A 24,983-nucleotide genomic window follows, 5' to 3' on the forward strand; every position below is an offset into this window, starting at 1 on the left:
ACGTCCCTGTGGCGCCCTACCTTTCATGTATTTATTTTACGCTTCCGCATTCCTTGAACTGATTCTTGACTCAGTTGTAATAAAGATATTCATTTATAATTTATACGCTTTTGTTTCGAGATACGTGTTGTGATATCTTGATGATTCTGTTGTATATATGCGTGACTTGATCCTGGCGCATATATGATTGCTCGATTTATGTTCTTTATAAATCGGGTGTGACAACCACTGTCCTCAAAAGTAGCCCTTGTTGACCTGGACGAGCTCTGTCGTCTGGAGTCTGAGCCTCGCTGCATTGATGTACTGAGGCCTGCGCTGGTGTCGGATAGTCTTGTCGGAGGACCGTGCACGTCCATCGTCATGCTAGTCCTGCAACCACAACGAGCAGCAGCACGGCGTAGGCAACCTGCAAGTCTCTGAATTTGAATATGAAGTTAGTGTATAAGATTAAACGATAGGTACATGTCCATATCTATAGTAATTTCAAAAACTTACTCCAAGGAAGTTGTTCAGTGTTGTCTCGTCCACTCCTTGCCTTGGAAAACGTTCGATGTCAAGTACGGATTGCTTCAACGTGTTTCCCTGCACTCAAACAAAACAAATGGTTAGTCGTTGTACATGATCATATTATTGCAATGAATCTGAATTGTTACAGAATAGTAGTGTTAGGTGACCATACCACTCGGTCTAGGATGGGTGCAGCCTCGCCACAGTCCCTTCCCATGTCGCAAGGTCGTAAGACGTATCATCGTCGTCCGAAGACTGAATGTTGACGTAGTTGGCTCCTGCCCATTGACCCTTCAATTTGGTCCGTGTCGCAACTAGGTACCATAATAGGTACACGCAGAAATTATAGTCCATATGCGGCTGGTCGTTCTCAATCACGTTCTCATGGAAAAGGTCCCACATGTCGATGTGCTCGCGGTGCAGCGTCTTGAAATCGGTTGTCTTCTTCTGCTTCGGACGATCTATCCTATAGCAGCAATAGTGACAACAATAGATAAATCATATAGTCAACTAGGTAGCATTATTAGCAACAATAGATGAATTAAGTACTTCACACTTACTTGTGCAACTCCACGGATGTTGAGAATGGCCTTACTGGTCACTCCTGTCTCAAGCCAAACTGGCGTGCAACTCTGTGAGGCAGGTGGTACTCCACAGCGTAGAAACAGATCAGCGGGCACATCATCCTGTACATGTCCTCATCTGTGTAACACATGGTGCTCAACTGAAGCTGCACCACCCTTAAGTTGTTGTACAACTGCCAAGTTACATGTGAAATATTGAATTACATATAGTCACCAAAACTGCATCTAAACATCAAAATGTAGCATGCATACCATGTAGTCAACTATAGCTAAATCAAAATGAAATGACAAAATGGAATGCAATGGACGTACCATCAAGGGTGTGAGTGTGTCCAGCTCATTAGCGTACTTGATGTATGCTCGCATAGTCCTGGCGAAGGGAGCCTTGACCTGGTCCCATAAGTAAGCAACCGTCGGTCGGAGTCGAGGAGTGGCCATATCGAACTATGGACGTGGAGCAAGAACTGTGGACCGGCCAATGGATAGACAAGACCACATCCACAGCTGGTGCAAGTACACACAGCCATCGATGGATTCGTATTGTGAAGCCCGGCGACACGCCTCGCATAGGTGGCGGTACAAGAAACTCAACACTCCGGACCCCTAGCTGTACATCCCTACCGTGTCCCAGTCTATGAGGCAAGATATGTACATCCAAGACGCGTTGTCACTTATGCTGTCGTGGAAGAGCACGCACCCAAACAAGTGAAGTATCCAAGCCAGGTAGTAGTAGGCGATTGTCTGCTCGTCTGCATCCTCCGGACAATGAGCAAAGTGTTGCCAAAGCCAGGTGATAGGTACTCCAGAGGTTCGGGTAGCCGGCACCGCCTCAGGAAGCCCTCTGCCGAGGAAGGCCTCCACATGACCCCTCCAACCGTCAGGCCTGCACTTGCCGGTGACTGGATGACCTCTGACACTGAGACCAAGAAACTTCTGAGCGTCCTCCAATGTCACTGTCATCTCACCACAAGGATGGTGGAAACTATGAGTTTTCGGCCTCCACCTACAGAAAAATGCACAGAACTTATGGTGAGTTATCCCATTTACATTGGAAAATGAAGATGAAGTGGATTAGTCGTTAATGATTGTACCTGTCAACCAAATTTGTGATCGCTGCGCGGTTGATGACAGGCAACCTGCGGCGAACCTGGTACGATACGACGTCGAGGCCAGCCCTCTCCAGAAGAGGGGTGTACATGTCATCGTACCGCGTGTCGTGGAACTTGTCATGGGTTCGAGGATGAAGAAGGGGCAGTTCCTGGAGACATTGAATTATTTTGTTAGTACCTCAACATTAATTTTAAAGAGTGGCACAAATAGATGATGTGGAACATAAATTTTGTTCATTACCTCCCCTTCCGCGGTGCGTCGTCCTCGGTGGTTCTACTCGTAGTACGGATCGAGCAGGTACGGTGCCTCCATCCTACAAAAATAAGATAGCAATATAGTGAACATGTATTAGAAAGAACAAATAAGAAAATGAAGTAAAATGAAGTAAAACATTCATATACATAAAATGAAGTAAACATTAAAACAAAACGGTGGTGCGCAACAACTATTTGCACCTGACTAAGCGGCCAACTGCATGTACCCGTGTTGTGACCAAGTCTGCCGCATCTACCACATTTATTTTCGTCGGGGTCGGAAAAGAAAGGGGGTTCCTCTCCTCTGTCTAGTTCTTCCTGAAACCTGATCCATGACCATCTTGTATCACATTCTCTTCCTAGTTCCAGGCTTTTCCGACGGGCCCCTGGATCCGCAATATATTTCGGACCCGTATACATTGGCCACTGTCCCTCGTCTAGGTAAGGCTAAAACCGGGGAGACCATGTAAGTACAAGGTTGTCAACAGTGAACTCCTGCAGTATCCTGCTCTTGTAGGCAAAGTTGCGGTGCCGGGTTGTTGCAATATAATGGGAACATAGAAAGTGGTACTGCCTTGTTCTCCCACATGTGCATGAGAAATCAATCAGTATGACAATATAACTCCTCGAAGGATGCATGTCACCATCGGAAGTTGTACCACCCCTTTCCATGACCTCATACTTTCCCGTCATGTGGTCAAAACATTTAACCTCATATGTGCGAGCTCTATCCTCTGCCTTAGCAAGATGACGCATAGGTTTAGGGACCCATAGCTGGTTCTTGCTCTGTAGTGCCATTGCTTGTGAGTATCTGTCATTGAACCATGCAACAAGCCTGTAGAAGGTGAATGATACGATAGCATTGACGGGCATCGCCCGTATCCCGTTAGGCACACTGTTGAATGACTCAGTCATGTTGTTGCTAGTCTGAAACTCGTACCTACGGCCACCTTCATCGTACACCCTTGACCATTTCTCAGGCTCCCTCACAACTCCTCTTAGCCAATGCCTACCTGCATCATTTGTTGCTGTTTTTAGCTCCTCCAACTTATGTTGAAAGAACTGCTCCTCAAGCTGGCGAGCAACATCCTCGAATAGAGCAAAGTTATCCTTGTTCCTATATGTATCTAGTAAATTATGGGCCATGTGCCGAGTGCACCAATGGTGGTGCAATGGTGCATATCCTAGAATCTGCTCCTATACCGCATTGAGTATAACCTGGTGTCTATTAGATATGATACCAACCTCCCTGCTAGGGCCAACAACATGTATCCAAACTAGCCGCAAGAACCATCCCCAGCTAGCTTTGTTCTCCCTCTCCACCAAACAAAGGCCAAAGGAACCAATGAGTTGTCAGCATCAACTGCAATGGCTATCAATAGTATGCCCTCGTACTTGCCAATCAGAAAAGTACCATCAAGGGATAACACCGAACGATAATGCCTGAAGGCCTCCACACACTGTGGAAAGCACCAGAAAGCGTAGAAGAAAATCTACCTCCCGTCCCTCCATTCATTCGGCTTTGGAATGTACTCATAGTGCATGCTTGGATTAGCTGCTTTCATTGCATTAAATAGTGCAGGTAGCTTTTCATACCCCTCTTCCCAGTCCCCATATATCATCTTCCAGGCCCATTGCTTTGCCCGCCATACTTTCCCATACTTGATCTTGTAACCAAATATTTTCTCAGCCATATCCATAATTGTCTTCACCTTGAGTGCAACTTTCTGTCAATAAGGGTAGAGGTCAACTGTCGATGCCTCTGCTGTAGATCTATGTCGGCACAAGTGTGTGGACCTACAATTTTTGTGATTTTGAACTTTCTCGTGGCCTTCTGTTTCCGCGCATAGACCCTCCAATTGCAATCAGCCTTCTCGCACACCAATGTATAGTGCTGCTCCACATAGGAGTGCCTAACCTTGAATGGTCTTTTATGTTTCACAGAATACTCCTGTAACCACCTTCTCAATGTAGGCAAGTTTTTGAATAGAAGATCCTTCTTAATTTCCATGCTATCACTAGCCTCAGGAGCCTCTAGCAGCTCGCCATCTCTTCCTTCTGCATAAGCACTACAAGAACAACTGAGATCGCTAAATTCATGAACTAGTGGATCACGATCAGGACAAAAAAGTCTGATGCGCTCCATATCTTCTTCGTTCGATGCTGCAACTGGGCGGTCATTATCTAAATCAACGGCTCTTGCATCCCTATAAGGCTCCTCTTCATCATCTATCTCAACATCCACACTATTAGAAGCCCGTCCTATATTGGAAGACGGAGGCACAGGGGAACACTAATATTATCTAGAATATCTCCTGCATTTAAATTACAATTAAAGATGGCATTGGGATAAATGAATGGAATCAAGGACGAATAACAAAGGAAAGGTGGTGTTACTACGACACTTACTTGGATGGTTCTGGGTCAAAGAAATCTCCTGGAGGCCGTATCGACATCATCAATCCGACAATGTACACGATCATCAGGACAAATGCCAAACTCATTCAGGCTGGATTGAGCATCAGGGACCGCAACCGCATCTTCCTGATCCACCTCAAGGTTGGGTAACGGATGGTTAGCAGGTGGCACATTTGGGGCTGAATGCACATGAGAGCTAGGAGCATTTGAGAACTTCCGCACAACCAAATCCAAACATTGATACTCATTCTTCATGACAGTCTTCACATAGTTCTCCCATTCAACCTCACATGCAATAACGACCAGCTGTCTGAAAATCCAACCCAATTTACCAAAGTGGACGACCCCTTGAACTGAGATGGCATTCTCACTTGAAATGCATTGAAGCTCATCACGAGCTCTACCAAACACCTCGCTAAACAACAGCCGATCATTGAATATCAGAGAGACCCCGTGCATTCCATCAAAAGTGATATTCCCAAACACACCTTTCTCGATATTGCCTCCATAATACAAGGTCACTAAATTGTCCATCTAGTTCGTATGCACAACACGAAGGTTATGACGGTTATAATATACAAAATTAACTAATAACATTTCCTAATTATCTAAATTATCTAACTAAATACCTAGAATTACTTAAAAATACCTAACTACCTAACCAAATTACCAAACTAAATACACAAATTTATCTAACTAAGTTACCTAACTAAATACCTACATCTACTATCTAACTATATTTTCTAAATATGGTTTCTAGCTATCTACAAGAAATTACTAACTACATTACCTAACTAAACTACTAAAACTAATTAAATAAATTATTTAAAATTACCTAAATTGCTAACTACTACAATATCTAACTAAATTAAAAAAACTAATTAAAAAACCTTACGGGAGGGCTGGGAGGAGGAGGCCGCGCGGGGGTGCCCTCACCGCCGGTGCTCGCGCGGGGGCGGTCGAAACGGGCGGGCGGCGAGCCGGAGGAGGGTCGGCTGGTGCCGCGAAAGGGCGACCGGAGGAGGGGCAACCAGAGGAGGGCGCTGGCGGCTGCATGGCTAGCAAGGGAGAGCAAGAGAGGAAGAGAGCACGGGGAGAGAGAGGAATAGGACGTGACATATAGATAAGCGCTCGACGCCGTGATCTATGGCGCCGAGCTGGGCGCTTGGCAGCGCCATAGTTCGTGGCGGAGATCTCAGCCACGTCAGCGCTAAGTCAGCGGCTAGGTTAGAGATCTCGGCGCCATGGCTCACGATGCCGAGACATGTTACCTCGGCGTCGTGACTCACGGTCCAAATTTGGAAATACGTTCTCCAGGGGTCCAAATGTAATTTTTTTCAAAAAAAGGGCTAAAATGAAAAAGTCCGGTGCCTGATCCGTACGAGTACGACGGGGAAATGAAGGCTGGTTTCTGGGGATCCGGAAGCCGAAAGAAACAGCCCAAGCAGCCCAGCACCGGCCCAATCTCATCACAAGCGCACGCGCACGTCGCCGTCGCGTCGCTGTAACCCTAGCCTAGCCGCCCCCCGAAGCTTCCCGTCCCTCTCCTTGCGGCGGCCGCGGGCGGCGCGGCGAGTCGGCGGCAACCCCGCCCCCCTCCTACCCTGCGTCTCCCCACCTAAACCCCGCTGCTCCGCCTCCCCTTCTGTACCGCAGATCCTGTCCTCCGCGTTCACGAGGACCACTCAATCCACCCCCACTTCACAGGGCGGGATCTGATCGCAATCGATCCCCGCCGCCTCCTCCTCCTCCGGAGGGGCCCCAGGCCCGACGACGACGGAGGCGAGGGTAGAAGACGGAGGCGAGGAGGACGACGAGGCGGAGGACAAAGAGCCCATGCCGGCCGCCGGGGCTCGCCGCTCCACGCGCGTATTCATGCCCAAGGCGCCCAAGCCGCTGCAAGCCCAGGATCATGCCGACCCCGCAACCAGGGTCCTGCGCTCCGGCAAGCGCCTCGCCGCCGATCGGATCCGCTGGGACGCCAAGGAGGCCGCCGCCGCCGCCGCCTTCAACGTCGACGTCGACCACGACCAGCAGCACCTAAAAGAGGATTCCCCCAAGCCGGTCCTGCCGCCCCTGACGAAGTCCTTCGGGATCGTCTACACCAGGAAACGCCGCCGCCGGAGGCACCCCGCCGCCGAGGTCGTCGCCGAGAACGAGGACGGCAGCAGGAGGTTTGGGATAGTATACACCAGGAGGAAGGGGAAGCGATTGAAGGTCGCCCCTCTTCAGCTCCCACAGGATCCGGACGCCTCCTCTGACCTCGCTGCGGCGATTCGATGCTCCTCCTCCCAGGAGTTTGCGTCAAGAACTGGCTTCTTGGATGCTCATTTCTCGGCCTTTGTGGATGGTTCTGCAGCTCAATCTGGGGCTCTGACGCTTGTCGTCCTTGTTGATACGTCTTGCTCCAGGAGTTCTCATCGGTTCCAGGGCCTTCTTCTACCCGTGCTGAGGTGGATGCGCTGCAGTCGGCAGCGGGACAAGGTCCGAAACCTAGCCACTTTCATCTTGTCTGCTGGCGTTGCTGCTGCTTTTGCGTCGCAGGGGGTGCACTTTGTCAAGCTCCAGCGCCAGAGAGCTGTAAGCTTTCTACAGCCTTCATCTGCCCTATTTTAGTTTCTTGTACAATTGGTGTAACATTTATGTTTCTTTTTGTAGTCTGCATTGTTACATAGGCCTCTGCTGCATTGTGGGTGGTGTGCACTTCACGGTGCCAAGAAATCTGAACCTCTGGTTTCGGTTGTTTTCTCAGCACTTCCTTCATACTTTTGGAGCTTGCATTCTTCTGTAGCTCTTGATTCCATGTATCTGCCAGCTGTGATTAGGCAGAGCAGCCCACTGTCTGGGGTAGCTAAAGAAATCTATCATCACACTCCTTTGTATGTGGATTCTGGGGCTCAGAGCACTGGGATTGCCAAACCCACTGCTATCGTTGGCAGCGATGAACCATGCATAGTGGTCTCAGACTACCTGCCCCTTGAACAAGTTGCTGGACTAGTGGTGCATGGTCTGAAGCTAAAGAAGCATCAAAGGAAGAGGAGATCAATGAGGCATCCCCGAAATCGACGGTGTCTTTCATCAAGATTACCTGACAATGGAATTGGGATGAAGCAGAGCACAGTTGCCATCCATACAGAAGTAAAGATGCCATCAATTAGGCAAGAACTTGTGGAGCCTGTCCAACCTAAAGCAGCATTAGAAATTTCTCTTGATTTGCTTGAAAACATGGATGAAAGCGATGTTTCGACTCCCATGGGATCAACTAGGAGAAAGAGATCTTCTTTGAAGAGTCCAGTCGACAGAATGAATGAAAGGCTGGCCTTGGCTGAGGTGAGACAGAACATAGATTCTGTTCACAGCAAAGCAAACCTTTTAATCATTCAAGCTGATAGATGCTGGAGGGAAGAAGGTGCTGAAGTTATGCTAGAACTATCAGATACCAATAAGTGGTGTATAGTTGTGAAGATACAAGGTGTTACTAGATACTCCCTTAAGCCTTCAGATTTGAGGTCACATGTTGTTAATCGTCATACTCAAGCCTACATTTGGGCAGTTGACGATGCATGGAAGCTTGAGTTCACTGATAAGTGGGACTGGCTGTTATTCAAAGAGTTGCATGTTGTGGGCCGTGAGCGCAATTCCCAGGGAAAGCCAATCCCAATTCCTGGTGTACATGAGGTTTCTGATGATTTGGAAGGGACTGTTGCAGATCCTTTCTCACGCCCTGTGGCGGACTATATCAGGATGGTGGATGATGAAGTTGCCCGAGCTCTCTCGAGGGATTCTATTTATGACATGGACTCAGAGGATGAACGGTGGCTCATTCAGTTGAATCATGCATATTCCAATCAAAATAGCTCTCAACGGGAGCATACCTCTTACGAAGATTTTGAGATGATAATAAGCATATTTGAAAAGGATGCCTACAACAATCCCAAAGGAATAATTGATTTGGGTGAGCTTATTTCCAGATATCCTGCTTTACGAAAGGATGACAACGTGCATGCTGTGTATGAGTATTGGACAAATAAGAGGTCTAAGCGAGCTGCACCATTGCTAAGGATATTTCAGGTAATTTTGGGTATTTTGTACCTGTTTCCAAGCTTAGTTCTTTTATCACCTCTTTCTCATTTGTATTGTCTAGCCTTGACTATATCATATTAGTAATACCAGTTACCTATTTACCAAGCTTAATTTTTTTATAGCTTGTTCTTCTCTTTCTGTAAAGCTTTAATTGTATCATCTAATTGATACGCTGTTTCATCCTTAGGGTGCACCCTTAAGGCGAGGACATCTATCACAAAAGTCTGCCATGAAGAGAAAGAGATCTTTCAAGAGGCAAAGAAGCCAAGCTGGCCGTGGAAAGCCTGAAACTTTATTGCAAGGTAATTATAACTACTACTTCATAAAAACCCTACTGTTAGATGTCATTAGCAATAAATGTACATATGACAAGGAAATCTAACCATGAGACAACTGCCCTGTATTATTTGTGCTGACTGATGAGTTTCCTGCTTTCCCCCTCAAAAAACACATTTCTGGTTCAGACTGAAAAGTAAACAATATTTATCTCCCTTTTGTTTTGACATTTTCTACCTTGTCTCTTTGACACAAAGCCCTAAATTCAATAGGTCTAAGAGAACTGGTTGATGATTTAGTATTCACATGACTAACCTTCTATTGAGGAATTAAATCGAGATTCATCTATATATGCATTATTGTTGACAGATCATGCTGAAGAGGAGGCGGCTTTTCAGAGAGTTGCGCAAGCTGAACGTGCAGCAAAACAGGCTGTAGAAACAGCCATTTGTCTTCGCAATAGAGCCCAGTCTCTCATGGCAAATGCAGAGCTCGCAACATACAAATCTGTCATGGCTCTCAGGATTGCTGAGGCTGCTAGGATATCTGACTCTTCTCGAGATATTGTTTGTACTATCCTTGACTGAAGAAGAATATGTGCTGTTCATTGATTTGTGTGGAGGCATGGGCAATACTCTCCTTTCTTTTCTTTGGTTACTTCATCGCCCATGGTATTGGCTTTTTGATAAGCTGCGGAGCTATTTTTTCCCCTCCTCTTCTGTTGTTAACTTTGTCAAGCCAATTTTGAGGCGAATGCTTGAACTCAAAACTGTAATTCTTGTATAAATGAAAGTAGCTAGCTAGATTCTGTATCTTATGTGTACTAGTGTTCTGTAGAGATGATGAAAGAAAAAGTAGAAAAGAAAATGTTGCAAGAGATGAAGGGAAATCAAGCATCTGTTTGCATCCCTTTATGCTGTCCATAATGTGATTCTTTCCCCCATTTTATCAGTGTGTCCTGTTGTGTTACTTCAGTGAGTTTATTTACTTTATTTTGTAATTTGCAAATAATATTTTACTACCCTCTATTATGATTTGTGCCCATCATTATGGAAACAACAAAGTCACTCAAGGAAAGGTAATTATTTTGTTGTGCTTGATTGACTTGTCTCCTTGCCTTGGTCCATGTGCTATATATCTGTTTCCACCATTTTATTGTACTTTGCTGTGTTCTTTGTTTTACCAACTACTGGTGGTGTGTCTGCAGTGTACTGACTTCAGGGAGTGAGATAATTCAGAAATTGGTGAAACAGTTGGCAACTACTTCATTGGAGAGAGACCACAGTAAGGCCTTTCTTTTTCGTCTTTGTTTGCACATCATCTTCCTGTATAGAAACAGATTTGATTTCATGTGTTTTTATCATTATACTCAGTATATTTAAATTCTGTTGCGTCTCAGGTTCTTCTTAAACTGGGAAGGAAGGCGTTAGGAAATTTTCAGTGATGATATTGTGCCACCACACAGCATTAAGGTATGTACTGGATTAAGTGTATTGTACTATTGTGTGCTCAATGGTCACAAGAAAATGTTAGCTCTGTAAATTTGAAACTAGCTTGCGTGTTTGGTAATCATTATTTAATTAGTAATATCCATGTGTTTCTGTTGGTACTTTATTGCATGTAACTTGACAAACATGCATGTCTGTATCATATATTATTTAATGCACAAATTTTCTGCCAGTTAGCCATTGGTGATGTGAGCTAATTTTCTGAAATCAGTATAATGGCCGCTTCTGTAATATCATTGTTCATTGGTAGCGCTGCTTGTGTTAGGTATTCGGCAATATTTGTTCTAGGTAATCCCCTTGTCTATCTATTAAACTAAACTTGTTCAATTTTTGGGTCTGTCTGTAGAAATGTTCTGTACTGAAGGACAATCACACGGCACGAGTCTGAACCAAGCAGTACCAAAATCGTAGTCTCAAGAATCATCCAACATCTGCCTTCACTCACAATACCTCAGTATTGCATTCTGCGATGTTTTGTTTCGCAGAGATGATTTTGATGCCAAACTTGCTGCTACATGGAATTGTTTCTCAGCGGACCGAAAGGTGACCTGGTGGCATGTTCTGGCCAGGCATTTGGGAGTAGGATCTTTAGTTACAGGCTTACAGCATATTGTTCTAGATGTGATGCTATCTGGTCAATGATGTGTGGGCTCATGCACCAGTGACCCAAAGTTAGGTCTCGTTTGGATCATCTAGAACTAAACTTTAGAACTAAACTTTAGTCCGACTAAATATTTGGTGACTAAGCTTTAGGTGGAACACATAAAAATATAGAAATGTCATTTTTGCCTGTGGATTATGCTGCGGATGTGCCTGTATGCACATAGTGAGGGGTGTTTGGTTTTCTCGCAGTTCGCTGGTTGGTTTAATCCAAATTAGGTGGATTCTGACTCATGGACTAATTTTTAGTTGAGGTGGAACTAAACTTTAGTCCACTTGTTTGGATCATTTTATGGACTAAACTTTTAAGTTTAAAGTTTAGTCATGGATCCAAACCCAAACAGGGTCTTAGAAAGATTTATGCCTTGTTCGTTTTGGCCTGTTCCACCTGGAATAATTTGGCCTGCCTTGAAAGAATTTTTTAAAAAAAGGGGTTAAAAAAATTAAATTCGAAAAAGGGGTGCCGATTTGGAAAATTTCAAAAAATGAGTACCTTCCGTCCGATCAACGGGCGGGAGGCGTGGGGTTGGACACCTCCCGTCCATCCAACGGGCAGGAGGTGTCAAATTTTTTCCAGGCCCCTACCGAGGGTTTCTTTGCAAATAAATTTTTTTTCTTATTTGCGAAGAGGCCCCTCCCGCGGCGGCAAAGGCATCCCGCCCGCCCAACGGGCGGGAGGTGCCCTACAGTGCGGATTTATGTCTTTCTTATTTTTTGTTCGAATTTATGTTTTAAACTATTTAAAATTCATACTTTTTCAAATATAAGATTTATTCGCCATATTCTTTTGTATACTTAAAAATTTTAGTTCAATTTTACGAAGAAGATTACGGTATCTAAAACTCGTATGAAGATGGTTAAGCGATAACGTTTTGCAACGTAGAATTTAAATATTACGATAGTAAGATATATCAAGCCATTAAAAATAAAATAGTATGATACAAAAACCGTTTAAATATACAGAGTTCATCGAATCAGGAGTATCTACTCTGCCTGTCCAGGTCCTTGCGCTCTCTTGGTCCTCCCCCCTAGTCCTAAGCCGTCGGCGTATGTGTCCCTCTGAGTACGTGAGTGCATCTGGAGTATGGTGAGGACGAGGCGGAGGAGGCGCTGGCGTGAACGGGTCATCCTGGGACCGTGGAGGTGAAGCGTCATACGTTTGGGAGGAGCCGCCGTCCCAGTCCGGCACACCGAACAGACCACCGTGTGCAGAAGCTTCCATCGACCACGCATGCTGAGTATAGCCCTGAGAATACGGAGCAGCTGGCGTCGACCCCGACGGGAGAGACGTTCCTGGAGCATAGGCGCCAAACGTCTGAGGCTCCATTCTTGCAGGAGGAGGCCCCATTGCCGTCGAGTGCATGACTATAAAAACAAATGAAATTAGTCGTCTAAATAAAAGTTGATCGAAATAGCAATTATAAAGGACTTACAGCTCGAACTGGTGGCAGTACCGTTGGACGCTGCATGCGGTGCTGCAGAGGTCGATGGGCCAGCTGTGTACACGTGGGCGGACACATGAGATGAACTGGAGGCCCCCACGTCGTCTCTGCTGCAACATGTCAGTGCACTTAACGCTCGCGTCAAGTTGTCATGAATCCGACGAAAGCTCTCTTTGTACTGTGCCTTCGGTACACGTACTCCACGCTCAAACAACGTGATCTGAGATGCAGCTTCGACCTCCGCGCAGTTGATCAGATCAATTTGCATATGTAATGGGAAGCAGAGTAATATTGTCATCAATTTTTTTTAAAATGATTTAATAATTGAAGTTGCGAAAGACGTATAGCGCCACGCTGCGCCTGATCATGGTACAAGGGATACGTTTCCGAGATGGTCGGCGGGTGCTGATGCTCCTCGTCATCAATACGTGAAAGAGTGACGTACGGACACGTGCGAGTGAGGTACCAACGGACGTATGAGCCGTAAGATGCCTCTGTGTGTGGATGCGGCTCGTCCCACACATCGTCAGGTGCGTCTAGCCACCCTTCTACGTACTCCTGCGGCTTGACAACCCAGTTGACTTCGTTGGCATGATATCCCCTGCGCGAATATCTATTGCAAGCATTTGGAAGACAATATTATTTCATGATAACGGTTACATAATTAATAGAAAACGAGTTATCACAAACTTACTCGTGTACGCTGCGCGGCACGGCCTGGAACGCTCGACGCAGTACGGCTCCACGACAATATCGAACACCAGGTTGGCCTTTGTGAGCCAGTACGCCTCGTCAAGCGTGCATAGGGAGGACAACCCATACGGCGCACGTGTCTGGACAGCCACAGCGGTGTACGGGGTCCAGATGATATCCTGTGGCTGCAACTGATCAAATTCGGACACGAACTGCGGGTATGCTTTCCGGACCTGCCGATGTGCCCAGCTCATCTGCAAAATTACACAACTACATCGGTACTTTGCATATACAGAAATGTACAACAATAAATTAAAGAGCTTACCTGTCGATCAGTCCAAAGCGAACCCATCGTGGGGCTGTCCTCGTGCCACAGCCCATACATCTCTGGCGGATAAGGCTCCTCGCTGATTAGGGGGCGTGCTATGGCGAATTGCTTGTACGACCATAGCTGCAGCAGAAGTGGACAGCTTGTAATGACGGCGGTCCTCTCCGTCTTGAAACAGGCCTGGCAAAGGACTCGGTACGTGGCAGCAAGTACTGCCGATCCCCAGCTCCAACCAGATACCTGGCCCGACTCCGCATCCGCAATCGCGCGCGCGTACTGGATGAGAACCTTGTCCACATAGTTGCCGCTAGAGTTGCAGAAAAGAGCCCAGCCGAACAACCACAACAGATATGCCTCCAGGCAGCACGACACCTCGTACTACCCAGCCTGAGGGTGGAGATCCTGAGCCTGAAATATATTTGTTCAATGCTTAGAGGTAGTGACATATGATTCAATTAAATTAATTAAAATAATTATACGTACCCTATATTGTATTACCCAACCCTTGGCGGGGCCGGACGCGTCAGGTACGACCAAAAAATGTGGCGGGTTCACTGGAGCAAACCGCTCCTGAAGCTCCACCCTCCAGGTAGGTGGCACGGCAACCGGGCCAACGACTTCACCCGCAATGGGAAGCCCGAGCAGGTACGACACGTCTTGCAACGTGGGGGCCATCTCCCCGCATGGCAAGTGGAATGTGTGCGTTTCCGGACGCCACCTGCCTGCTAACAAGGCAAGTAGAGAGCGGTCGAGCTGCATCCGCTTCTTGGCGCCACCGTCTTGGCCGTTGCCGGCCTGAAGCATACGTGCGAGTGGTAGCAAACTAGCCTCACGTAACCTGTATATTATGCATTATGGTTACAATAGTCGTACAAGCAATGTCAGACCCGGGGCTACAGGGCTGTGTACATAACGTAGTTTAAACAGGGTTAAGAGATAAAACCCGTCTTATCTCTTATTTATGTTGTTTTCTACTCATTTGAGTAGGAGATAAAGCTAGTCGGTACAGAAGGAAACTACCCGAGTTATACCCAGGTACGATTCCTTGGCTAGTATTGACTAGATCCGTGTAATCCTGACCTCCCGGATATATAAGGGGGTGTAGGGACCCATTCAAAACACAACATCAACACCCGAGAGAATACAAACCACCATACAGGACGTAGGGTATTACGCACCTCACCGCCCGAATCTGTCTAAATCTTGTGTTCCTTGCACCTTTGAGTTCCTGATCTCGGCGTCTCCTCACCTAAACTTACCACCTTGGGTATACCTTCGGTGGGCAGCCGATAAAACACCGACAAGCAATACTTTCATTCCGTAAAAAATACAAAGTATCACCTGTCAAGCCAGCAGTCGTCCAGGTGCAACAACTCCTTTGCAACACGAGGGCACAACTCGTGAAGCTGCTGCCCCTCCACCGCTGCCAGGTACGACCTGTGCTGTACGTCGGTGGTCGCGTCAAGGAGCTCCGGTATCTGCGCCATATTTGCATGAAAAATTTAGTACGATACATATATTAGAAACATACTAAACGAATACAACATAGAGTATACAAATGCCAAGTCACAGTTAAAATTACAAACACACATAATCTGTTAAAAGTTACTGCGGCAAATATTACAAATACACATAATGGTCTGTTCAAATTATAAATACACATCCAGGTCTGATAGAAACACAAAGCGGCAAATATTACACATGAGCATACAACGTTAAAATAAAATTACAACTAAACGATACCTGATGTCGTAGTAGCACTCAATCGGCGACGTCTCCCACTCCTTGATGCAACCGAAGGTCTTCCATCCGTAGCATCACCTGTAGGGCCAGCTTCAGCAGAACTAGGCGCTGCATCATTGTTCAGACAACGTTTGTACGTGTGTCCAGTCTGGTTACATGCACTGCAGCGCTATATCCTCTTATGGAGCTTCGACTCATCCATGTCATTACGAATACGCCATGTCTGACGGCGCCCTCTCTTAACCCGAGCTGTTCTCGGATCTGGAATATAGATCACAGGATTCGCTGTCTCAGTGAACGCTCCAACCATACAGAACCCATAGATCTCATACTACCAGGTGCTGGCAATTGTCTCCTTTATGAAGTAATGCGAAATCTAGTATTGCCCTTAGTATGCCGACGTGACGATCATGTAGCAGGCACACATCTTCCCTGTTCCGAACAACTGCAACCTTAACCTGTCCCAGGAACCAGTACCAACTGTCTGTGTTCTCGCTCTCAACAAAAGCAAAAGCAACCGGAAGCAATTGATTGTTTCCATCCACTGCAATGGCTGTCAACATTTGCCCTCTATACTTTCCTGTGAGAAAGGTCCCATCGATGCACAGGATAGGCCGGCAGTGTTGGAATGCGTTAATGTATGGACCCAAACTGAAAAAGGCCCGCTGCAATATGAAGGGCGGACCTTGTCCTCTGTCTAGACTTTTCAGGTCATAATAGCTTCCAGAATTTCTCTAACAAATGACGGCCAACAATCGAGAAATATTATCATATGCTGCCTCGAACGTGCCAAACCTCATCTCTAACACCTTTTGTTTTGCACTCCACGCCTTCCCGTACGAGATGATATACTTGTACTTCTCCTGAATATGCCTGATAATAGACTTTGGTTCAAATGACAGGTTGGCTACTATCATCCTGTACATCTCGTTTGCAATGAATTACGATGTAAGGTTGCGATGGGACTTCTGCACGCCCGGCAAATGACAAGTGTGCTGAGTGACAATTGAGCATTCCCAATAATCTTTCCATTTGCCCTTATAGGCATGCACCCGCCACGGACAGCCCTCCTTCACACATACCACATCGTACTTATGAGACTTGCACTCGACTGTTTTGAACTCTCGCATAAGAGAGAGAGACCAACATTTAACAGCTTCCTTCACCTCATCAAGTGACTGGTACCTCGCACCCTGGACAACTTCATTCTCCCTGCAATCCTAAGGCACGCTGGGTCCCTCATCTATGACAAGATGACTGAAATCGCTGCTCACCCATTCTTCAGGCACATCCTCGTCATCATCAGACGAATCGGCATTCATTGCTTCATCGAACTCACGATCTTCGTCTCGCAGCTGTTCAATAATACGGGGTATGTTCTCCCCCTCATCAGCCACGCATTGAGGTGCTGCGGTGCCACCTGCCTCAATGTTTGGCTCCTCAACTTGTTCATCAACATCTTCATCCCCCGCAGCAGCTTTGATGTTTATCAAAGACTACTGGTACACACTGACAAGGAGTACCAACGGCCATTGCCAAAGACTTGCATTTTGCAGATAAGTTAACCAGTCATCGTTGCTTGCAAGTGGCATCAGCTCCTAGATCAAAGCGTGAGTGGTACAATTTATGACGCACTGAACACTCGCAGAGTGTCTCCTGATTAATCTTTAATCCGCTCATTAACCAGTTGCATAGGAATTCAAATGTACTCTCATGTGGTCTGGTAATTTCTCTGATCGCACAGTTGAATTCACTTAAATCTACCCCATTCGGCCCATAAATCATATTTCCTTCTCCGTAATATATACTAAAAGTACCCTTCTCGGAAGACATATCTGTCAATTATTAATAAACTAGTTATACTACATATTAATACACAACGACCCTAAGTTTCAGCGATTCCTAGATTATATTTTCCAGATTCTAAACTATTCAGAATATAAATTATACTACAAACAATTGAAAATACTAAAAATTATTCAAAATATAACTACCCTAAGAAATATTTCTAAAAACAATTGAAAATACTAAAACCTATTCAAAATATGACTACCCTAAAAAATATTTCCAAAAACAATTGAAAATACTAAAATCTATTCAAAATATAACTACTCTAAGAAATATTTCCTAGATTATAGCTATTTTCAAGTAATTATATGACTAGAACGAGAATATACCTCCAAACCGGCGTGTGAACAGGATTTCGCCGCTTCCTCTCCTCTCTTCCTCTCCTCCCTTTCTTTTTTTCCAAATTTTTGCTGAATCAAATGGGAATTTGGGAGGAGGGGGGCTTATATTGGGGCTGGGGAACCTCCCGCCCGCCCAACGGGTGGGATGCCCCTCCGCACTGTACGGGCCCCGGACCTCCCGCCTGTTGGGCAGGCGGGATGCCCCCGCGGCCGCGCCAGGAGCCTATTCGTGAATAAGAAATTTTTCTTATTTGCGAAGAGGCCCTCGGGAGGGGTCTGAAAAAAATTTGGAACCTCCCGCCTGTTGGATGGGCGGGAGATTTCCGGCCCCACGCCTCCTGCCTGTTGATCGGGCGGGAGGTACCTATTTTTTTAAAATTTTCAAAACGGCACCCCTTTTTCTAATTTAATTTTTTAACCCTTTTTCAAAAAAATTCTATGGGACTGTGCCACTGTAGGCAGTTGTACGCTCTGGAGCAAGTCAACATCAAACAGCAACCCACCGATGTCTCTTTGGTGCCTCCTCTACTGGTTGAATTTTGGTTTTGACCATACACCTTCAAACTTTTTTTTTGACAGGCTCTAGGACTTTGGGCCAGTGGTATGTGGGTCTGAATCCATGTGTCACTGACATACAGTCTACAAGTGCAGAGGAGCCCTATCCCTTATGCAATGTCTGAGCTTGTACCGCCTTTAGGGATGAGCCTACTTTTGCGGCTACTGATTGACGCGTGGGTCATTAGCCTTAGGCCCTGTTTTGATCCGGTAGGCTAAACTTTAATTCTATCACACATCATATATTTAGTTGCTAATTAGAAATATTAAATATAGATTAATAATAAAACTAATTGCATAACCTCGTAACCTCTAGACTAATTCGCGAGATGAATCTATTAAACCTAATTAATCTATAATTAGCCTATGTGATGCTACAGAAAATATGGGCTAATATATGCATTAATTAGACTTAATAGACTTCTCTCACAAATTAGTCCTAGGCTTCTACAATTAGTTTATAATTAGCTCATATTTAGTTCTTCTAATTGATATTGAAATATATAAGGCTAAACTTTAGCCTTTGGAATCCAAACACCCCGATCCTTCTGCTGTGCTGCTAGTCACTTACGCCGACTCTGAAGAACCCTATCCGTTTTATGTTGTGCCGTCAGCAGCAGGTCGTCGGCCATGAAAATGCGTGAGGCCAACAACAGGTGGAAGGTTTACTTGCGTTGAATCTGGCCTTGGTTCTTTTGTTCTCCTTTTGTGTTTGATGAAATGTCAGAGTTGAGAAAAACTCGATCTACTAGCCGCCAGTGCTGCGGTTGATGAGATGGCATAGTTGAGAAAAACTTGACCTACTAGATACCAGAGCTGCGGATTGTATGCCTGTTCCCTGCTTGAAATTTTGATTCATGAGGGGAGGTCAAATTTGATTCCTTAGTGCGTCAATCTTATTAATTTAAGAAATACTATGAGGAATTGAAATCTTGATTCATAACGGGAGGTCAAATTTGATTCCTTAGTGCATCAATCTTGTGAATTTAAGAAATACTATGAGGAACATGCACACACCGGCTCAATCTGTTACTAGAACCTTAAGCTGCAGTTTTGGGGCCAAAAAATAAAATCTGTCGTAGGATTTCTCCAGTCGGGTGGCGGAGTGCACCGGCCTAATCCTAGTTTAGGATGAGTTTAGGGAAGTTAAGGAATGCTAAATTAAGATGCTATGTACACGGAAAGCACACAAGGGTTTAGAGTGGTTCAGGCCGCCGGAGCGTAAAATGCTACGTCCACTGTGTATTGTATTGCTTGTGAGTCTGTGAAATTTGTGTGTTGGTGGAACCTCAGAAAGCTTTTTTTGGTCTAACGTGCGCGCTTTTCCTTTTATACCCTCAAGGGGAGCGCGTACACTGAGCGGGGTCCCGACAGGTGGACCCGGCGACATATTAAATAACGTACACATTGGAGCCTTAAATGTCACAGATTCGGAAATCTTTCTCTTCGGCTCCCGTACGTATCCTCTACCAGGGTATGGTCATGTGCCATCTCGCTGGCACAGGATCTGCTATCAATGACATGCGTAGTGGGGGACGTGCTGTCACTGTAGGGTAAGTTCCTGCTGACAGGCAAAGGGGCTATGTTGACCTGTCGTGCTGTAGCCTCCGCGCACTGTAGCAGCGCACGTCGCGGCCCTCCTGCAGCAGATCATAATAACCCTTCGCTCATACGCGGGCGCTGGGATGTGACTACACGCCGCTCACCGCGCACGCGGTGCGGTGATGCGACGCGCCGCCGCGGTAACTGGCGGGCTTACCGTGGTGTCAGCATACCTGCTCAACGTATCAGTGGGCAGCCCATGCCCTGTCTCGGGCACGCGCACCCCAACCATCCACATTTAATGCGGTAGTTGGGCTGGCTTCCCGTAGAAGTGAAAGATATCTAGGCCCCTTAGTTGGTTTTGGTGGTAGATGACAAACCACATATATCTAACCATGTTATCGAGCATGTGTGCAGGAGCTAAGAATGATGAAGCAAAGCGTATTAAAAAACATGACCCCCCAAAAGGGAAATGAAAAGCGGTGTTTCAAATTTACTTGAGGAATTAGATTTTATTATGAAATTGAGTATAGAAACACAGTACTATCAAGAGGGACTTTGATCCACAGGTGTCGATGTGGTAATTGTGCTCAAGAGAACCACCAAAAGCCATGAGAATCAAACCTAACACTAAAAACAGCCTTCTTATGAAATTCTATGTTTTATCCGGACTGTCCTGTTCACTGTCCGGAATGTTCGGACATAGTGATCCGGAGTATCCGGACAAGCACCCGGAGTCTCCGGGTAACTGTTACTCATCCGAAGTTTCTCTGAGACGGGAGTCTCCGTACCCCTGTGTCTCTTTTGTGCTCCTTACTAGTTTTATTAGATATTTGCTTGTGAGACTAACTTTCTAGGGTTTGAGGCCGATCTACAATTATATTAGTCAACACAAAAAAGAAGATGAGTTGGAAACAACTGATGATGAGATGTCATTCCAAGAGTGGAAGGCATGGGAGAAGAAGAAGAAACTGCAAAGAAAGAAAGGGAAATTCAGCACCAAGATTATAATCGAGTCAAGTGATGACTCAGACACTGATTACAAGAAAAGATTCTCAAGCTCATCAAAAGTAAAGAAAAGAGCCAACTATCACCGAGTGGGTCATGACTACACTTTTCAAATTCCAAGCGAACACAATGCCTCAATTCACATGGGAAAGCCACCTCACTTTGATGGCACGGGCTATAATCAATGGAAGACAAAAATATTTGGTTACTTGAGTGCTATTCATAAGGATCTTTGGAAGATTGTGGAAGTTGGTTGTGACATTCCGGATGATGATGAAACTCCTACACCACTTCAAGCTTATATTTTGTAATGCAACTACCAAGCCTTGAACATCCTCCACTCCTTCGTAAGTGCCGAAGAGTTTGATAAGATTGAAGATGCTCTCACCGCCAAGGATGCTTGGGATACATTCCAAGTGAATCATCAAGGATCAAGAAAAGTTCGTGAGTCAAGAATCAAAACATTAGAAGATGAACTAAGTTTTTTCTTCATGAAGAAAGATGAAACCGTCAAAGAAATGTACAATCGAACGAAGAAGATCACCAATCAAATCAAGTCACTTGGTGGAGATAAATGTGGTGATCGTGAGATAGTGGACAAGCTTTTGACCGTCTACATGGCTAGGGATGTCACACTACCTAGCTTGATAAGAGCTGAAAGGGGTTTTAAACACTTCACCGCCGAGAATGTTCTTGGAAGAATAGGAGCTCACCATGATCAATTAAAGAGGGTCAAGATCAATCAAGATTTGGCTAACCTCCAAGAGCAAGCGACAAAGAACAATGGGTTGACTCTTCAAGCTAAGTTGAAGAGCAAGGAAAAGGCTACCCAATCCTCAAAGGATGATGACTCTAGTGATAATGAAGATGATGAACAAATGGCTTTCTTCATCAAGAACTTTAGAAGGGTTCTAAGGAAAAGCAACTTCCAAAATCTTGGCAAGAATAAGTATGAATCAAGAAGAAGATCAAGCAAGCCTTGTTTTGGTTGCAAGAAAATTGGGCATTTCATTGCGGATTGTCCGGAAGAAAAGAAGAAGAACAAGGACACCAAGGAGAGCTCATCCAAAAGGGACAAGCCAAGATACAAAACGCGTGCCGGTGAAGCTCATCTTGGTCAAGAATGAGATTCAAATGAAGAGAGCAACTCCGACAATAAAGATGTTGCAACTATAGCATTCAAGACCTCCTCTTTGCATCAACCAAATTTGTTTGAAGGTCTCACCGATGATGAAGATCAAGGTCCAATCATGTGTTTGATGGCAAAGAACTCGAAGGTAACATCCCCAAACTCATCGGATGATGAACTAGATGAGGAAGATGAAATTGCTAGTCTCATTAAATAATATGGCAAGAGTTCGGCAACTAGAATGATGAAACTAATAATGAAACTAGATGACCTAGATGAGACGCTTGAATCACAAGAAGAATTGTTTAGACTTGAGAGAGAAAAATCCGAAGCTCTTGAAAAGAACCTTACCAATGAAAGGAAGGAAAATAAGAGACTTGAGGAGTCCCTAAAAGCCAAGGATAGCATACTTCTTGAGGTAGAAGAGTCATTTACTAGTGAAAATAGGAAAGTGAATGATTTAACTAAAGAACTCTCCTTAGTTGAAGACACTCATGCTAACTTGAAGAGAGATAATGAGAAACTTCAAGAAAGCTTAACAAGCTTGCAAGCCATTCGCACGGCACTTGAAGTTAAAGTTAATACTCTTTTGGAAAGCTCCTCTAAAACTTGTAAGTCATCAAAGTAATCTAGTCCTTCAACTAGTAACGGTTGTGCATGATGCTTTAATATTGATATTCAAACTTGTGCTACTAACCATGCCGAAATGCATGCCATGAAGAAAGAGATTACTAGACTCACTCAATTAGTGTAAGAAGAAGCACCATCTCACAAGCAATCCCTCACCAAGGGTAGGTGAATTTGAGAAGCATACCATGGGACTTGGATCAAAGTACATGAGCAAATATGGATTTGAGAAAGGTAAGGGACTTGGAAAGAATGAAGATGGTGCATCTCAAACCATCTTATATGTCAAGAACAACAAGAAGGCCGACTTAGGAGCAAAAGGAGGTCTAGTGAACATGACTACTCCCATCCGCAAGGGAATTGGTGAGACACAAGGGACAAGTCATATCAAGTTTATCAAGAGAGGCACAACATGTGATGAGGGTGCCAAATTGTCGCATCTTCATTAAAGCAAGACAAGTTCCAAGCTCCTAAGACACAAGAGTCATCCTCTCAAATATCCTTTTATGCGGATTATGTGTTAACTAGGAACCATCGTGGTAAAGTGGTTGCTATATTTGTGGGTCACCGCTCATGGAACACTAAGGTGAAAAGCCATGTGTGGGTACCCAAGGTGCTTGTGACTAACACTCAAGGACCCAAGTATTGTTAGGTACCTAAAAGGAAGGAATAATCTTGTTTTGTAGGAATACTTCTTCGGTGGATCCACATCGGTGATTGATAGCGAATGTACAAATCATATGACTGGAGAAGGAAGTATGTTTGAATCTTTGAAAGAATCCGATGGTGGTCATTACATTACCTTTGCCGGAAATCAAAAGGGAAAAGTGCTTGGCACCGGTAACATTGATCTAAACTCAAAATTCTCTCTTTCAAAGGTTCTCTTAGTTGAATCACTTGTATATAATTTGTTGTCCATATCACAACTTTGTGCATCGGGCTTCAATTGTTTATTTACTAATGAAGGTGTGACCATCATTAGGAGAAGCGATGGCTCTGTTGCCTTCAAAGGTGTACTCAAGGGAAAGCTTTATCTAGTGAATTTTTCACAAGAAAAGGCTCAACTTGATACATACTTGGTGGCAAACTCTAGCTTGGGTTGGTTATGGTATCGCCGACTAGCCCATGTTGGGATGACAAACCTCAACAAACTCCTAAAGGGGGGTCACATTCTAGGACTAACCAATGTCTCTTTTGAGAAAGATCGTATTTGTAGTGCTTGTCAAGCCGGAAAGCAAGTTGGTGTTCCTCATCCATCAAAGAGTATTGTCACCACCATCAAGCCATTGGAACTACTACACATGGATTTATTCGGCCCGGTGACTTATATGAGTATTGGTGGTAATAAATATGGTCTTGTCATTGTTGATGATTATTCTTGTTTCACTTGGGTATTCTTTTTGCATGACAAAAGTGTAGTGCAAGATACACTCAAGAAATTTGCAAAGAGAGCTCAAAATGAATTCGACACCAAGATCAAGAAAGTAAGAAGTGACAATGGCACTGAATTCAAGAACACCAACATTGAGAGATTCCTAGATGAAGAGGGCATTGGTCATGAGTTCTCCGTTCCATATACTCCACAACAAAATGGAATTGTTGAAAGGAAAAATAGAACTCTCATTGAAGCCGCAAGGACAATGCTTGATGAATACAAGATCTCGGATCAATTTTGGGCGGAAGCAATCAACACGGCATGCCATACCATTAATCGCCTTTACCTACACAAGATCTTGAACAAGACAGCCTACGAGCTTCTACTTGGTAAAAAGCCGAACGTGTCTTACTTTGGAAGTAAGTGCTTCATTCTTAACAAGAAACCCAAAAACTCTAAATTTGCACCTAAAGTTGATGAAGGTTTTCTTCTTGGTTATGCCTCAAATGCTCATGGCTATCGTGTCTTCAACAAAACCTTCAGTTGTGTTGAAATTGCGTGTGATGTGATATTTGATGAATCTAATGGCTCTCAAAGGGAGCAAGTTGACGGTGTTGTAGGCATTGAAGAATCACCAAGCAAGGCAATCAAGAAGCTAGCCACTGGTGAAATAAAGCCTCAAGAACAAGAAGATCAAGATGATGATGATGATATGTTGATGTTGAGAGGATCATCTTCATCCACCTCCGCCGCGCAACCCGAAAACTCCGGCCATACGTCCGAAGACTCCGGATCCCCTATCCGGAATATCCGGACTGTAGACCGGACTATCCGGGTTACAGAAGTAGAACCCTCAACTCCACATCAAGATCAATCTCAGGCTGAACAAGAAGTTGAACCAATACAACATGAAGCTCAAGTTCCTCATCCAAGAATCCATCAAAATATCCAA

General features: G+C 44.9%; 1 protein-coding gene across 1 annotated transcript; it reads left to right on the top strand.

The window, feature by feature from the left end:
- The first annotated feature begins 6,356 nt into the window (after window positions 1-6,356).
- LOC112896766 lies at window positions 6,357-10,142 on the top strand. Its single transcript, XM_025964895.1, has 4 exons — window positions 6,357-7,453; window positions 7,532-8,944; window positions 9,144-9,258; window positions 9,602-10,142. Exons 1-4 carry the CDS (start codon window positions 6,710-6,712, stop codon window positions 9,817-9,819), a joined length of 2,490 nt encoding a protein of 829 aa, XP_025820680.1. The 5' UTR covers window positions 6,357-6,709; the 3' UTR covers window positions 9,820-10,142.
- Window positions 10,143-24,983: the final 14,841 nt, after the last annotated feature.

The sequence above is a fragment of the Panicum hallii genome, chromosome 6, assembly GCF_002211085.1.
Source record: "Panicum hallii strain FIL2 chromosome 6, PHallii_v3.1, whole genome shotgun sequence".
Classification (NCBI taxonomy): Eukaryota; Viridiplantae; Streptophyta; class Magnoliopsida; order Poales; family Poaceae; genus Panicum; species Panicum hallii.

Excerpts from the sequence above, each read along its gene's own strand:
- LOC112896766 (XM_025964895.1), top strand. The coding sequence starts at position 6,710 with ATGCCGGCCGCCGGGGCTCGCCGCTCCACGCGCGTATTCATGCCCAAG. Across the intron at positions 7,454-7,531 it reads AGCTCCAGCGCCAGAGAGCT|TCTGCATTGTTACATAGGCC; the intron begins GTAAGCTTTCTA and ends TTCTTTTTGTAG. Across the intron at positions 9,259-9,601 it reads GCCTGAAACTTTATTGCAAG|ATCATGCTGAAGAGGAGGCG; the intron begins GTAATTATAACT and ends TATTGTTGACAG.